Raw genomic sequence first — 17,574 nt, 5'->3', positions numbered from 1 at the left:
CTTTCTCTTTGCTTCCTAAATAGCTTTGCTTTTAAGCTGCCAGAGTTGGTTTAGGGGCTGGTATTATTGACTGCTGGTATTTGGAGGAAGAAATTATCCCATAGGTGCCACTCAGGCTCCTCCAGCAAAGAGCAGATGGCACCACGCGTAACTGAGGGCACGGGTCCAAGCTGGGCAGAAAACAGCAAAATCTATCATTTTCCTGCACCAGGATGGAGATCCTGCAGCTGCTCTCAAACGAGAGGCAAGACACCTGCAGAAATTCCTTAAAAATAGACCATAAATCACTGCATAAAGTGACTTTTCAGAGCCTGTCGCTCTCATTTTATGTAGGGGTAAAAACTGATTGTCTGCCTGTTGTCATTTGAGTCCATCTTTAACAGAGATGAGACAAAAGCTCTGCCTCACCGGGGCTCTGCTGGTCCATCAGGAGTTTCCCTGGAATATCCGCAGTCCCAGTTCACAAGGAAAAGAAAGCTGCAGGGGTTCATAGGTGCTGTTACAGGATCCTCCCCAGGAGAAAAGAACAATTAAAGCACTCGGGTTTAATGTAACGAGCCTGGTTAAACCACTTACAGGTGTATTAAGTTACCTCACAACTGCGTGCTTTGAGAGAAACAAACACGATCCCCCAGCCCTACAAGGGAGATCTCTCTGGTGCAGAATTACTGAAGTTCAATGCTTTGGTGCGCACACACTATTTTTTATTTTTCTGCACACATACGTCTTATTTTTAGGTTCAACATCTGCATCTTCAGCAGAGAAAAGGAAAAGGGAGAACATTTATTACCCGCACAAAGCGATTCCCAGCACAAGGCAAATGACAAGTCATGTTATCCCACAGCTTAGCAGGTCAGGAGAGATTATAGATTAAAATTGAATCTTAAATTAAATTTTAATCTTAAATTAAAAGCAGATTTTGGGCTTTCAGGATGCTGCCACACAACACGGGCACACCTCACTGCCAGGGAGGGGGCACCCACAGCTTCTCAGGACAACCTGGGCCAAGGGCTTCACCACCTCACAGGGAAGGATTTCTTCCTAATATCTCCCCTGAATCTCTGCCCTCACTGCTAGGAGCTGGAAACCACCAAATAAATCACTAAATAAAGACAATTCCTTCTAATTATCAAGTTATAAGATGCAAACAGGGGGAAAAGGTGAAGAGCTGTAACCAGGAGGATTTCTATACCTGCACAGCTGAGAAGGGAGAAGGAGGCATGAAGAATTGGGACAGATATTACTCAAACTTTCCCATGAAAACATAAAATTTCAAGGTTGAGATCAGGCACACCTCAAACACCAAAATTTTTTACTTTGTGCTTTAAAAAATTAGATTTGGATGCTTTACACAAAACTACAACTGGGTGCAAAGCAAAAGGGCTGCTCCTGCCCAGACTCGTGGGGCTACGAACCCGAGAGCAGCCCTCGGTTCCCTTAGGTGACCTAAAATAACTGAATGCAAAACGTTCCCATTAAAGAGAAATTAATTTAATTAATTAATTAATCCGCCGCACCCCATCACCCAAGGCCATCCCAGCGACTGCGGAGCTCGGTGTAAGAAATCCTGGCAGCACCACGTGGTAGGATCAATATTTTAAGCAGCAAGGACTTGGATTGTATCGATCCTTCTGCTTAGGGGTTGAATATCTGAGCCAAGATTTGACATGAAATTATTTTAGAAACTGCAGTTGAGGGAGAAAATTCCTCCTGCCTTGTTTATTGCAGCAGAACAGATTTGCCTTTCAATTAGCTCTAAAACATGCAGGCTGGCGTGGCCTGAAATTATCTGGAACACATTCAAAGAGTAGAATAATATTAAGGAAAAAAAAAACCAAACCCAATATTTACATATTACCTTTGCTGGGAGCCAGGGGAGTGGGCAAACAGAACTGCTGGTAGCGGAAGTGATTTATAGGTTTTGTTTCCCTGAAATGACTGCGAGACAGCTAAAGGCACATTATAAATAAAAATAAATATATTTTATATCCAAGGGTGCCCATGATACATTTCAATTACGAATGTTGAATGCTTACGGAGTTTGGCAGCTGCGATTTCACACTGAATTGATACAAAGATGCTGCATCTCACAGGCAAGCTCCAGCAACCACAGGAAACAGCCAAATGCCAAGAACAGTTAAACAATAAATTTCATACGTAAAAACTACAATAAGAGCATTCTGGAGTGACTGCACAGTGGGAGATCGCTGCCGTTGTAACCCTGACTGGAAACAACAAGAACCAGCATGAAAAATGTGGAGTTCCGACAAAATAAAAGTTAAAAAACTTGTTTTAAAGAGTGTTCTGTTATTAATGGAGATCTGCACTAATTAATTATCTACAGCCTAATCTTTACGTGGCCAGTTTCTACAAAGAAAATGAATTGTTTTATAGTGCAGAGACTTCGGTTTACCCATGGAAGCCGATGACAGATTTACTATCTACGGATTTAGGACAGTCCATTCATCACAGTCATTTATACACACGCTAAAACCCACATTTCTTATCTGCTGCGTAACATTTCAAACCAAACGATACATTTTCAATTTACTCGAGATAGCGGCAGAGTGCAGCGTACCATAGAAATGATAAAATAAAGCCGGGCGGGCCCAAAACGGGGAGCGTGAGGCTTCAAGGGGAATATATCATGTCTTACACGGGCTGGAGAGCACTAAAACCTGGATTAAAACTTACTATTTTTCTTAAAGGAGCCAGGAAAAAGAAATACTGAAGCCTTAAAACATTAAATTCTTCAACCCACAAAGTAACCGTGATGGAAAAGTGTGAAATAACAGCACAAGGTGGCTTTACCCAGAGATTTCCGACCCAAAGCCACATCGCTTTGTGAATATCTTACAACGCTCTGCTGGAAAATATTCAGATACAAATACTGCAAGATGAAAATGACAATTTTCCTCTCTTTCTGTCACAAAACTTCTCAGGATAAAACATTCTGAAAACTCACTCTTGCCCTAAAGGTAAATTGCAGACACCCAAGTGAAGCAAAACTCGCAAAGCCCAAGTTATTGCCATGATTATTTTAAGTGGTTTAAATTTCTAGCCTTCACATAGGGTTTAAATTTAAAGCAGTGATCCTCCTTTTTTTTGGTTTTATCCCTAATCAACCATTATAATTCAACTTGTCGCAAATAATAAGGAATCAAGGAAGAATAACCAATGCTGGCTGGGATGAAAACTGAGACCGATCTCCTGCACATGAAAAATCAGAAAGAATTAAAACATTTATTGCTTTTCCCACAGAAAAAGATCCTGTAGAAGCAGCTTCTGTCGAGCTGGCTTCTAAAGCCAATTCAAATACACGGATTATTCCCAATCTTTCAATGATGTTGCCCAACTCCTGGCTCTGGCTTTTCAAGCCTGGGGTTTTACCACCAAGGAGGGCGAAGAACCACCAAGACCCACAGCGAGTGCCTTATTTCATGCAGACTTGTTGCTGTATGTGGTTATCTTATTTCATTAACCGACTATTTTATTGCATTTATTTAACAGAAATGTTAAAATAAAGACAAATCTAACCATGAAGCATCCTGAACACCGAACTGGAGAAGGTCACTCTGAAAGGCTGAAATACCTATTTGCACCCCCCTTTTTTTTTCCCCCTAGAGGAAGAAGCAAAGCTGAGAAGTTGCAGTGATGGAAGAGTTCTGTATTTTAGAGTCCAGCGGAAAAAAATGGCCTTATAACTACAAGCATGTAAGGAGAGCTGAAAACATCGCTTTTGAGTTTTCCCAGATGGAGCGGTCTTTGCAGGGGTCATTTATTTGCCGTAAATTGATCCTGGCTGGTTTCTCCTCTTCCCCAGGTACTAATCATAAGTGGATTTTAGTGCCATAGGGTCTGAACTGCAGAGTTAAGTGAGCAGAGATGGGAAAATGCTACAAGCTTTTAGCAAGATTATGAACGGAGAGGAAGAGGGGATCTCTGCAGCTCTGCTGAGGGCAAAAACCCATGGGCAACCCTCAAGCCACAGCTCCCCAAACCACCCCTGGGACCCACCGCTGCAGAGCCAGGGGGTGTTTTTTAGATATGTCATTCAGGAACAACTTTTTATTCATTACTTCCACAAATGCCTTGAAGGCTTCAGAGATGGGAGCCAAAGGTGGTGCTGGGTCAGACCCAAAACAGGAGAACCCAAATCTCCATTTGCCTCCCTGCCATCTCCCACGCTGGCACAAATCGGTTTCTATGATCCATTATTCTTTCCTTTACCCTTCTATTTTTCCCATTTTTTCCTTCTTAAGGAGTTGAGCACAGCCAGCCAGGTTGATCCCCGTCACCAGTTTTCGGGAGCCAACAGAGGTTTCACACAGGTTAAGAGCCATCCCATGTCAACGCGCAGAAGCTGCCATCAACCAGAGGCTCTTTGCAGAGGATGAGAATAACTGGGAAGGCAGCAAATCCTCCCCAAAAACCAGGACAAGGAGTTTCTCATGATGTTCAACATCACGCTCAGCCGACTCTTCACTGAGCGTATTTATAACTCTTTTGTTCCAAATAAAAAGGCTGATGGCTCTGCTGACATTAACACAAAGCTGCTTGGCACTAAAACGCAATTGGTGCATTTTTAGAATTATTTGCCCTTGTCATCTTCAGGGCTTATTTATAGTTTGTTTTCTGATTTATTCGGCCCTCAATAAACCTTTTCTGAATTTCGTATCACAATCAGCAAGAGCCACACTGCCCGTAACCTTTCTTTTTAAAGATGCAAGAGTTTGAAGCCTAGCACGCTTTGGATGTGTGAAAGTCCACAATAATAATTCACAACTGTTATTTTCTTTCTCTGCAAGTATAATCAAAAATTTTTCAGCTGAAGCTGCTATTGCAGCAGGTGTCTGAAGCCAGGAAAAGAAAAGGACCTTAAACTGTACAGTGCAAGGAGCTCTTGCATGGGGACCACCTCTAGGGCAACGCTTCCTCCCAGGCAAGCTGGATGCAGAGATATAGAGATGTTATTTTGCTACTTGGCGTCCACCTCTGTATGGGATCCACGATGGAAATCAAAGCATTTTCAGAGATTTTACCACAGCAAAATACTTCTCAGGAGCAGCTGAAATGCTGGACACAACACCACACCACCACACCACACAACACAACACACCCTCTGGCAGCCCCAGTTTGCAGCTCATTGCTTGATAACAAATCTCTTCGACTTGAGGAACCCAGGACCTAACGGGGGGTTCATAAAAAGGGAAAAATCTATCTTGGATATAAACCAACCTAAATAAGCCCTTTTTGGCCTGAAAGCACAGGTATTTTCTTCTCCCTCCCTCGGCCCAGATAATGAATTTGCTGAGTAAATCCCACCAGCAGCACCAAATTCCCAGCACAGTACCTGGATGGGAAGCCGGCTGCACTGATGCGGATGGTCTCCAGCACTCCGCAGGCTCTCAGCTGCTGCACCACTCCACGCGGATCAAAACTGCAATTGTATTTAGGACAGAGATTAACACAGTGAGAAGGAACCCACATCAGCAATCTAAACCATCCACAATAACGTTTATGTTGGTGTCCTACGCAGTATCTCTAATTTTGGACCTGTTGATACACGCAGTGCATGTGAGGAAATTCAGTCCTTCATACCCATCAGAATACTACACTACAAGAAAAACGTACTACTGCCTGAAACAGCTTGATAGCGACTCTTCTGGGGACAGAAATTAGCTTCCAATTCGGGGGAAAAAGTATAGATGCTGAAGAAAACCATATATCCATGGATGCCCATACCCATTCCCTTGCAAACCTCAGCGTAACCACAAACCCCACGCCTTGCTGTGGCAACAGCTTGCACAGATGTCACACATTTTCTCCCTGTGTCACAAGGCGTTGTGCTTTTCGAGTGCAATGGACCTTGCTATTGCCCTGCTATCAATGCCAGGTGGTGCTCTGGGGACACGACGACAATCTGCTGCAATTACTCTCCACGGCCATCAACTATCCGGCTATGTAAAGCAATAAAATAAAGGATAAAGAAGGGACCCATCACAAGAGGCCTGATAAATCAGATTAATATTACTTCTGCAGCTATAAGGGCAAGAATGAATTTCCAGAAAGTAATACAACTCAACAGCAAAATAAATTTGGTATATTAAATTCCATACCGAAACTGAGTATCTTGAGTTTGCAGAAGAGGAGACTGAGGGGAGACCTCATTCATGTTGATAAATATTTCAAGGGTGAGTGTCACGAGGATGGAGCCAGGCTCTTCTCGGTGACAAACAATGATAGGACAAGGGGTAACGGACACAAACTGGAACACAGGAGGTTCCACTTCAATGTGAGAAGAAACTTCTTCTCAGTGAGGGTGACAGAGCCCTGGCCCAGGCTGCCCAGAGAGGTTGTGGAGTCTCCTTCTCTGCAGACATTCAAAACCCGCCTGGACGCCTTCCTGTGCAACCTCATCTGGGTGTTCCTGCTCCGGCAGGGGGATTGGACTAGATGATCTTTTGAGGTCCCTTCCAATCCCTAACGTTCTGTGATTCTGTGATTTAATAGATCCCAGGGGTTTGCAGACCAACTTTGTACCAAATTTCAGCTGAACACTTGGGCTGCGCCCTGTAAAGGGTTGCTGGATCAAGCTTGGACTCACAAAACATAGTTGTCCATAGATGCAGACGTCCATAGCTGTATTAGGTTTCCAGAACAAGGGTGACAACAAAAACTTCTCAGGTGCCTGCCTGTCCCTGCCTGAAAGCCCAAAATATTTCCTCCTGCAGGTCGAGATTGCATGAATAATTCTGCTTGGTCTCCGTTGTGCAAAAGCAGCATAAGAAATAAGTCTTCTGCTACTTTGTGCATTCTTAAGTTCCCTCGACCTGTCAGGTCTACAGCAAGTTATTCACTACAACACCGCAAACACGATGCAGGGTGGAAAATCAGGTTTCGGCTGTCACTCACTTCAAGGAAGAATCTGCAAGGGTACGATTTCCATAACAATAAATAATAAACAGGGCCAGGAGATGGACGGGGAAGCTTCGGTCCTGGGAGATCCCAGGGCAACCTACGCTGTAGGTGAGGGGAGCTTTCTACAACGCGGCCAACGCTGCCAAGTGGAGGTGAAATGCAGTAACCAGGGCAGCAGCAGTGATTTATCTGCATGTAAAGCCAAGGCCCTCTTCAGCAACGGGCTGAGGTTGAAATAAAGAGATTAAAAGTAGGGCAATACACATTATTATGAGCTCCTTTTCCTTGCCACGGCAGGCAGAAGCACCTGGCAGGTTGCTTTTGCCCCTGAAACTTAAGTAAGAGATCACAAACCCGGCCTGAAACAGAATCTGGAAGGAAAATCAAAGTGCAAGCTGAAGTCAGGCATTCCCCTCACACCTCTTTGAAGTCTTCTACATTCGGGATCAACCTCAGACACAGCAAATACCACTGTGTGGTGCCAACACTTCCTCCAGGCTGTAAGTCCAAGACCCTTCATCTCCCTAAGAAACAAACCTTACACTTTGCACCAAGATGGAAAGCAGGATGAGAGCAGTGCAGGTTACTTCCAGTAAGTACTGGCTGTTCTTGCTTACTTCCAGTACGTAAGGCTGTTATTAGGTCCCTTCTCTTCTCCAGGCTAAATGTCTACTTGCTAAAAGGCAAAAATGTAATGTTCTTGTGAACTGAAAAACGTTCTGTTTCAGGAAGAGAAAAAGCTCCATGTTTATTCGCTGAACAATGAATGTAACACCGAGTGCTCTTCATGCTACAAGGTAACACTTTAACACTAAGCCAGAACAGCGCCGCTGATGTTTCATTTCTCTAATGCCTCCTGGCACTGCGTATTTTTCAGCACAAGTGCCTCTGAAATGCAGAATCCTTCACAGCCACCTCAGTGTTCTCCAGATAAACGCACTTTATTCACACTAAGCCACACTAAGGACACAAATTCCTCAAGCTGGTGGCAGCAAAATAAACATTGACCAAGATTCCCAGATCACAATTTTAATTAAGCAATCCATGATGGGTGAGGAGGGAAATGATCTCTTGCAGAAGGACCTCCCAGTACAAGACACCTGAACCAGTGCTTTCTGGCTTGCAGATGGGGGTGCAACACCACCACCCCAACCCAAAGCATCCCCCATCATTTCCAGCCCATGGTGACTCCTGGAATGCCGCTGGCTGCAGAGACCTGCACGCTGCTCCTCCAGAACCATTCTCGTGTCTATTTTGGTTTGTCCTTTCTTCCCAAAATCCTGAGCTCTGACAACTCTGACATTCGCTAGATGGGGACTGAGTGATCACTCAGACTGCAGGCAGACACAAGCAGGATTGTCCTCCTGGTACTTGCTACCCATAGCATCTGAGAAGAACTGAGCTCATCAAGATAATTATTGCACCTTGACAAGCAGGAGCTTGCACATTTATAAAGTGATATTAACTGCACCCGCAGCATCACATGAAAAACTGAATTGCTAACTTAAAGGGAAAGAAGGGAAGCCAAATGGGCTGAACTCGAGCTGAGTAGGGATGTGGAGTCTTGGAAACACCTTTTGGAAAGGTGAAGCTGTTTCACCATGCAGCGCATCTACCGCGCTTCCACTACAGAGAGTAACAGAAGCTGTGAATTAATCATCTAATTAATTAGTTACATATAAGCTAGTTTCTGGATGCCTTCTAACCATTAATACCCTTTGCTTTACTGTTAGCAGGGGGAGAAGAGGCAAGCCAGGGAAGCTTCCTGGTGGATACACATCCACCAGCACATCATGCCCAAGGTTGAGCTTGTTCATGGATGCTTCATCCTCCTTTGCAGGACGCTGTCAGAGCTGTCCCCACACGCCGAGGTGGCACCGTGCTCACCAGGAACGCTCAGACTGCATCGGATCAGCTGGAGGGAAATGCCTCCCTGCTTACACATTGCAATTATAACCCTGCTTGCTTAAATGTCACCACCTGCAGTTTACGACAGGGCCATTAGAAGACATCACATCACGATCTATGAGGTCCCTGCATACCAGTGGCCAAGGTATTTTGGAGTCACAGGCAACAAAATCGGATACACATTATCTAAGAGGTCGGACAAGGCTAACAGCTATTTACTTGCAAAGTTCACAGCTTGTGATATGTCTCTAAACCACAGAGGAAGATCAAGACTGGCTTTTGCTTCAGCTGCTCACTCACCTGGAAACCTGCCTGAAGTAGATAGAAGCCCCATCTTTACCTCTTCCACTACTTACCTCCACTTTTTCACTCCTTTCTCTGCTACTTTTCACCGTTTAGTGCTATTAACTATTTAAATCAAAGCAATTCTAAGGTGAAATTGTATAAAGACCCTAAAAAGCAAGGATGCTCAGAGTTAGCAGAGTGTACCTACACATTACTAGGACCTGCATTAATCTTCATTTCAGGGGCAGAAAAGGCACATAATGAAACCCAAGAGAAGCAACTCCAGCAAATGACAGGGATCTTCCAGTCTGGGGAACAGCATTACAAGAGGGAATATCTCTTTAGCGAGAGGAAAAGTCCACAGCACGCTCTGCGTTTGCAATGCTGAACATGTTTGCTCATCGGAAAGCCCACTTACCTAAAAGGGAGCTTCTTGTCGTTCGGCTTGATGCAGCGCACGTAGTGCGGGGTGGTGGCGTTCAGGGTATCCATCAGCAAATACAGTGAGTTGCGGAACTGAAAGACAAAACCACTCGTTTTGAGGACGGATGGAGGTGCTGTAACCACATAACCCAAGCTGCTAGGGGCTGCAAGAAGCCACCAGCGGTGCCAGCTTCTAGATGGGACAGAACATGAACCTCCCCATCAGCGAGGCACACGCTGGAGCAATTCGGAGAAGGACGCTGGTGAGTTGAGGGCTTTAAGTTCAACGATGTACAACAGCAAAAAGTGTTTGCTCAGGGCTTTACCCAGCTGAGCCTTGAAAATCTCCAAAGGTGGAGACAGCACCACCTCTCTGGGCCCCTGTTGCACCACCTGAGTGTCCACAGAGGGAGGAAAAAGGCTCTTTTTCTCAATTTGTTTCAATTTACGAGCACTGTAGTACATTAAGGATACAGTCCAGTGACTCCAAGAGCAGCGTCTGCCCTCCTTAGACCATTTCTTAACTGTTTCCCATCAAGACTACTCAGGCCTGCTAATCCAGAGACAGTAATACGTGTTCAAAATGCAACCGCCAAATTGTTCCCATCCTCAACACAGGTCACGGGAAGGTCTCCTCACTTATCCCCTTTATATTTATCTGCTTCAAACTGAAGAAACAAGATCCAAACTGTAAAAATGTACCTGGATTGACCTGCCCTGTTCCCCTGCCATCAACCAAGCCGCTCGTATCATAGGTTACCTGGTGTCCCACCGTCTTCTTGTGCTCCTTATTGGCAGCTTTGACGGCTGGTGTAGCAGAACGGACGCTGATTTTGGATGTTCCCTTGCCCTTGGAAGCAGCAGGTGCCGTATCCTTCTCATCTTGGAATAAGTCTGCTACCATTTGACACTAAAACGAAAGACAACACATGAACCCAACCAAGTCACATTGCTCCGGTCACTTTTTTTTTTTACCCCATCTTCAAGCAGGAAGGGAAAACAGGGCAATAAAGTGAAATCAAGAAGCGTTGCCTGCATAAACCACGTCAGCAGGACCACTGGCCGTTCTCTTTCATAGCTCAACAAACCTTGAAATATGAAACGTTAAATCAAACAAATCCCCTCACGCCTGACAATGCGGCAAAACCCCCGGCTATAATTTCAGGTCTCAAAGTATCTTCTTAATAATATTGATCCTGCACAAATGCTCAACAAGAACCCCAGAGACGAGCTTTCTGCTTGCTTACAGCAAAACTGGTGCAACTGGGACCGGCCCAGGACCTATTCCACGGATGCTGTGGGATAAGGGAGAAGGACGGATCTCTCCTTCCCAACCAGTGCATAATTCATAACTATAAAGGACTGGAACATAACACCTTAACAGCATGCCCATATGCTTTCAATCAGTATTCAAATCTGCTTCCTTAATTTAAGGAACGTCAGCTCTCAACTTTTCTAGCTGACCAGCGCTAGCAAAAGTAATTAGCCGCTTCAGAAAGTCTCCTTCCCCATCTCGTTGGTGGCAGTAATTGCATCCTAATTAGCAGAACGCAACGGTGCCTGGGTGGGAGCGCTTCATCAGTGACGCGCTTGCTGACGGAGAGGTGGTTAAGTCCTTGCTGTGTTAAATTGGTTGTTTATTTGTTTATACCCACAGAGGGCAAAAAAATATTATAAAAATCAGGGTAACTGAATCTGCTGGTTAGCAAACATAGGAGCAGGAGATCAGGTTTTGGAGGCTTTGCAGGAGGAGGATGAGGATGCTCCCACCAAGGGAAGCTCTGCTCTTTGTCCCGGGATGGCGCGGCATCGGCACAGGCTGACGACAGCCACCATTCCCACGTCCTTAAAGGAATGGCCCAAAGGCAGAAGTTCACCAAATTATCATCCGAAGATGCTGTTAAACAACCCATTTCACCATTTTTTAAAATTTCTTTATAAGGACTGGGTTGCAGGTGGCACCATCCCCACTGCTTTACAGCACGCTACCCCAATGAGTTACATCTCTCTCCCCTCTGCACCTACGGGGAGAAATCCAATCGAAATTCCTATCGGACACCTCCAGTTCTGCAGCGCTGCTTCCAACAGCAGCTTCAGCACTGGCTAAATAATTCATCACACAGCATCAATTATTCCTGCAGGTTACCCAGTGTTTCTAATAAGCTCTAATCATGCCCAGTTTTCACCCTGGGAAAGCTGTGAACTTCCCAAACACACAGAGATCTTGATTTGGGCATTATTAAAGTTTAGTTTCACAGTTCCCAGACTTGCAACCATCCCCATGGATGATAAAACTGCACATTTTGCCACCTTCATGTGAATTCATCACTTAGATGGAGGGTAAGCCACTGACAACACTTGATTTCCCATTCTCACCTCTCTTACTTTGACAAGAGCCAAGTCCTGCTTAAAACACTCCTAAAAATAACCCTTCCCCCTCAAACTCCTTATTGAGGGTGGCGTTTGCAAGGTGATACTCAACTGTAAACCCAAGAGAGGGTGGCACAAAGAGGAGAAATCTGGATAAGCGACACGTCTGCTTGCAACATGCAAGGGGGGGTTCAAAATTTGTAACAGAAAGAATAAATGCAAGGTACATGGCACAAAATCTTGTAATACAGGAGCCACAGCAAGCATGACCATCAATAGGTGTTAATTTGTTAATATTGCATATCAGCAGCAGTGTAAAACAGCTCTACAGCAGCTGGAACGTCTCATAGTTCACGTCATATTTCCAGCACTGTATATTAACTCTATTTTTGCATGTTAATTAATAAAGTCATTAAGTTGCAGGGCCAAGTAGGATGGACTACAGCCACTTGGGGAGCTCCAAGCAAGAGTTAAGTGGGATTTACACTGCTCCATAACAGGCTCTTCTTGACTTTTTTGCTCTCAATGACCAAAAAAAAAGAGGAGAATGAACAAGCTTGGAAAGGATTTTCCTGATGCACCTCAACAGGACTCGAACATCAGGGTGGAGGAGAGCAGAGGACCACGTACATTCGCACCTGGGTGCAATCATAGCTCCCTACAGCCTCATCCCTCCTCTCCCCACTTATTCCTTCCTCCACATCCCATTTATTTCTCTTTTTTGCTGCTGTTCATGGAGGTGCCTCCAACCACTTTGGCAGACACGACCTGCAGCAGCACAGCACAGGAATTATCTCCCACCTCTCTGCTTTTACCTTGCTGGCTTTCAGGACATTGATCTGTTCCTCGTACACAGTGTCCCTGTTCTTCTCCAAAAATCCCTCACTCTGGTATTCCACCTAGCAGGAGAGAAAGGAAGAAACCCAAAAGTTAAAGTACAACTATATAGGGACAAGGTGTTGTGTCTCAAATGCAACTCCGCTATTGGAGCTCACCTGAGAAACCAAAGAGGGAGCAGTGAGGGGGGATAAATGGAATTTAAAGGTCACTTTTTAATCAAAGAAAGTGAATCTGAATGAAAGCAAAATCCTTAACACCAACACAAATTGTTTCTTAGTCATCAAACTGCTCCGTATGGGACCCAACCGCGCTTCCATGGAAACCAGGGGTAAAACTGCAAGGATCATCAGTCCCTTTACATGCTCTTTTGTTCTCTCCCAAGCCCCTTTTAAGCTAATCAATAAACATCAAATATCTCCTGACTACATCTCTTGGCTTTTCAGCTGCAGAGGGTTGGGGAGCACAGGAAGAACTGAGAGAGAACAGGTGAAAAAGGTTATTTTTTACATTCAAAGTTGGCCGAAATACCTGATCGCAATGCAGACAGGCAAAGCTTGCAAAAGAACATCCCGCTTCTCCCCACCGCACTGATGATGCTCTCAGCTCCTGCTCTTCAAAAATAATTCCCTTTTCCCATATATTTTCAGTCAAGCTGCCCTTACAGAAATTCATTTCACCGCAGCTTTGAGAAAGAGGATTTTTCTCTACTCTAGAAAGCCCAACTACTCAAAGCTTAGCAAAATATTTCAGAGGCCCTCCAAGCCAATCTAGATCTGAGCACCCAACCAAGATTAGTGCCAACCATGCATCCCTATTGTCAAAAAGCAGCTTGGTCGGTGCTATAAACTAATTTTTCTTCGTGTGGCAGCTGTTTCCTTCCATGCATTTCTCATTTGGGTGTTAGAGACGTGAGGGGTGGCTGGGTACCCTATCAGCGAAGTGCAGGATGATGAAGGAGTCATTGGATATGCGGGGCTTCTGGAAGTGCTGGCTCCCGCCGTGCCGGCTGTACAGCTTCTGCGTCCAGTTCTGGTCGGTGCCTTTGGGAACCTGGACGGGGAGAAAATGGACCAGAATGAACCAATATTACTTTTTTAATGCATTCTTGGTGACCAAATAGTTCTACAAATTGCCCCTTGAGACACAAAGCAAGAGATTCTATTTAATTTAAAACAATAATATTACAACTTCTGATACTCTCACAATTACAATTCCTATAAAGACTCAATTTTTTAGGGTACGTTTAGGTCCCTCTGCTAACTTTGCCAAAACTCCCAAAGTTTTCCAAAAGCACATAAGGGCATTTGAGGAAAGCAGGATGGCTGTAAATACAGGTTATTTCGTACTTTTCCAGCACAACCAAGTTTGGATCATCCACCAGGTCTTTACATAGACCTTTTTATATGAAAAGTGACAGAGGAAATAAGGACAGCGAACACTAAGATGGAAAAATTGAGACGGATGAGGAGTATTTCTTTGTGCTGCTGCGAAACAGCAGCAGGATTTCAAGCCAAAATACAGCAGAAGGACGCAGGGATGAGCGGCTCCTGCCCACCTCTGTCAACTGGAAGACGCAGCCAAATCAAACACAGCAGCCACTCAGGCAAGCTACAGTGTCCCAGGAGTATTTTGTATTTTACAATTGTAAGTGTCGCCAATTATGAATACACACAGAAATAATATAGATTGCGTATAAATATTAAAAGGACTTATTTATGCAGATATACACATAATTTATTTATGCGGGACAGGCATGCATATTTAAACTATTAAGTTATATAAATGCAGATGGGTTTGTTTTTTTGCATACAAATACGAAACACAGCTGATGAAAACTCTCTCTGGAGGGATCATTAGGTCTGTCCTGTTCGGATGATGCTGCAGAGAGCAGATTCATCCCACACCACCTTTCTTTTAGGCCACCACTTTGCTAAAAACCTGCTTATCTCTGAGCTGAACTTCAAAGGCATCGCTCCTGCCTCCCAAAAAGCAGGTTTTGCCATAGTCCGCTGTACAGCCTGGGTATTTTTAGCTGCCTGAGAAGCACCTGACCGGGACCAAGTCCTGGAGATAAAAACTAACAGGGTCATTATCTGCACTATCGTAACAGCTTTTGGTACCGGCTTGGCAGTTTTAAGCCTCTAAAGTCACCGAGAAAGTTATTTAAAGACGATCTCATCAATGCAAGACTTTTTTTAGGGGATGGGGAAGAGGGAAACCAACTGCCTTGCGAGTGTTCCATGGAAATCTATAAAACCTTAGACCAGCCATTTCACAGGGTCACTGCTTCTGCTCCTCTGTCCTCACCGCTCCTCTACCCATCGCTCTCAAAAATCAGCTGGGCAGCGCAATCCTGGCCAGGGTCACCTCCCATCTCCATGCATCTCCTCAGCACTCCAATGTATTTCAACACCCGAAGAGAGCCTGGGCTTCCTCTGTGACACGTTCCCCTGCAAGTGAGGTGCCTTTAAAGCTGACTTTAAAGTCATAAAAGCTGACAACGTGACGTAGGCGAGGTTATTTGGCCGTTGGATCGGGCGATGCGCCCGAAAGGAAAGCCCAGAGGTCTCCAACCTCTGTGGATCCGCACGTGGAGCAGAAATCCCCCTGGACAGGACCACGACGTGCTGACTTCTGATGTTTAAAAAACTAACAATTCCAGACAAGGAAAACACATTTGCTCAGATTACTCAAGTTCACAGCGATGCACAGAGACAAGCGGAACTGAAAACTGAAGCAGACTTCAGTGTTTCTGGCACTTGACAGAAGGACACAAGAAAGGTTAAAGAACATCTTTTGAGCAGCGCTAGAAAATGCGCTTGGCACATTAACAGCGCAACGCGATGGCACCGTGCCACAAAAGACAGAAAATGGAGCCACAAGAGCTTGAGAACGTGAGGGAGCTCGTGGGTTTGGTTCCACACATCCCCCTTTGGCAGCCACAGGGCCACATCGCTCCTCAGCAGAAATAATTTCACAAAGATCCATAATAAATCTTGGATAACAATGCAGTGATTGACACATCAACCCTTCCAACCAGTTCGTTCTTGATCAAACCCTTTTAGGTGCACTTCATGCTAATGGAAAATGTTTTTTTCATTAATGTTTCCATTCCCATCCCAACAGGCAAAAGCAAGAAAGCAGCAGGACACCTTACAGAGAAACCTGGACATCCACAGCAATCTCTGTCTGTGATCCCAAATGGCACTTAAGAAGTGTACAGCAGATATGCAGCACTCCCAATGAGCAAGCAGTTTTTAAAAATCAGGACATCTCCTCCAGCTTTGATAAAGAGACAGACTGCGTTTCTTAGAGAATTTTCAGTTTCCTTTGAGGATAATTTAAGTCCCAGCCCAAGTAGCTGCTCCTCTCCAGAGCGCTGAAGCTGCTTTTCACATGTTCCCTCCAACCCCAAAGCCTTCCAAGTCTTCCTAGGAAGCCTGCTGTCCCCTCTGCCAAAGTAATTTCCTCTACAACAAGGCCAACCATACCCTAAAGCCACCCCAGACATCCCAGGAAGTCTTCTCCATGCTCTTCCAACTTCCCATAACTGCATTCTCAGAAGGCAACCTTCCTCCTTAATGCCTGGCTCTTCTGATGGGCTCTACTTTGGTCTCCTTGTTCTCCTCAAGGGCTCTACTGTTATCCCAAATCAATCCCTACCACCACTGCCACTGGTCCCATGGTGCCTCCATCCACACTCCACAGCAGGGAGGTTCTCTCATTTGCCCCTCTTCCCCTTTTCCTCCTCTTCAGGCTCATCAGTGTGTGCTACAGCACTTCAACCTTGTGCCTGTCGTGGGAGCCCTGGTTTCTGGCCAAGGTAATTTCTGTGCATGGGACATGAACTCTTGCTGTTCCTCTGATATCTTTTTAGGCCAAAAAAAGCAAAATAAAGAGGTCCTAAAAGCTCCAAATTAGGGACTCCAAGGTCACTCAGCAGAGGACAGAAGGTCACAGTCCTGTGGAGATTATAAGGCTCCCTGGGCAGACCAAGGATGTAACTAAAGGTTGGCGGAAATGACCTCCAGAAGCTCCCTTCAACCTTAAAAATTCTACAGCAGCTTCCAACTCCTAAGACCTCAAAGCTGATTAAAAACCCCCAAATCCAAACATTTCCCAAAGTCCCCTTTTTCCCAGAGCTACGAGTTTTATCAATTGCTTTCGCAAGATAGATTTAGTCCTTAAAACTCCAATCTCAACTCGAGAGCCCGCTCTCTTTTCATTGCCAATTCCCATTTCAGCCCTGCCTGGTCCCCTTCTTCTCTAAATGGTGACAAGACTCGCATTACTCACCCAAGGTCCGTGACCTTCATTAACTGAACTGCTCCAGCACGTACCCAACCACCTCCTCCCCAACCTCCCATTAAAGACTTACAGAAATCCACACTGCAAAGGGAGGACATTAGCAACAAACCTTCCGCACTCGCGCTAATGTTTCATTAAGTTGCCAGGCCCCCCTCGATGCCATTTCAAGTCCCAAAGTCTATTTATTCGCTGTTGTACGTGCTAACGAGATGCCTTGCAATTACCCTATTGTGGTCCTGCGCAAAACGCTGCCGCTGGTGATGCGGGGGTGAAGGTTTTCATCCATAAACCGGTGCTTTCAGTTGACAGGAGTTGCTAAAAATTTCATAAAGCTGGAGAATGCTTGCAGGTTATTATAAAAGAGCCGATCAGAGGGCCCATAATAAGGGCCTGTGACTAATGACTGCATTCCCCACTGACAGGTAAATACCCAGATAATTGGCATTTGACGTGAGGGGAATGGATCTTGTGGCTTTTATTCTTTTTGGTTCAAAAAAGTATGGAGGAAAAAAGTTTTTT

At 45.0% G+C, this 17,574-nt stretch overlaps 1 protein-coding gene across 1 annotated transcript in view; it reads right to left on the bottom strand.

The window, feature by feature from the left end:
* The window catches only part of MYO5B (myosin VB), a gene marked incomplete at both ends in the record, with an annotated part of 47,143 nt that overhangs the window by 19,937 nt on the left and 9,632 nt on the right, over positions 1-17,574 (bottom strand). Inside the window, 5 exons of the mRNA XM_010192291.1 lie at positions 5,354-5,440; positions 9,533-9,630; positions 10,298-10,447; positions 12,723-12,806; positions 13,675-13,797. Of these exons, the coding sequence (XP_010190593.1) occupies positions 5,354-5,440; positions 9,533-9,630; positions 10,298-10,447; positions 12,723-12,806; positions 13,675-13,797 (542 nt within the window). The remainder of the gene's footprint in view (positions 1-5,353; positions 5,441-9,532; positions 9,631-10,297; positions 10,448-12,722; positions 12,807-13,674; positions 13,798-17,574) is intronic.

Source organism: Mesitornis unicolor, unplaced genomic scaffold (genome assembly GCF_000695765.1).
Source record: "Mesitornis unicolor isolate BGI_N332 unplaced genomic scaffold, ASM69576v1 scaffold7689, whole genome shotgun sequence".
NCBI lineage: Eukaryota > Metazoa > Chordata > Aves > Mesitornithiformes > Mesitornithidae > Mesitornis > Mesitornis unicolor.
The sequence above is the reverse complement of the archived record's forward strand: the minus strand, read 5'-3'. Positions and strand labels throughout refer to the sequence as shown.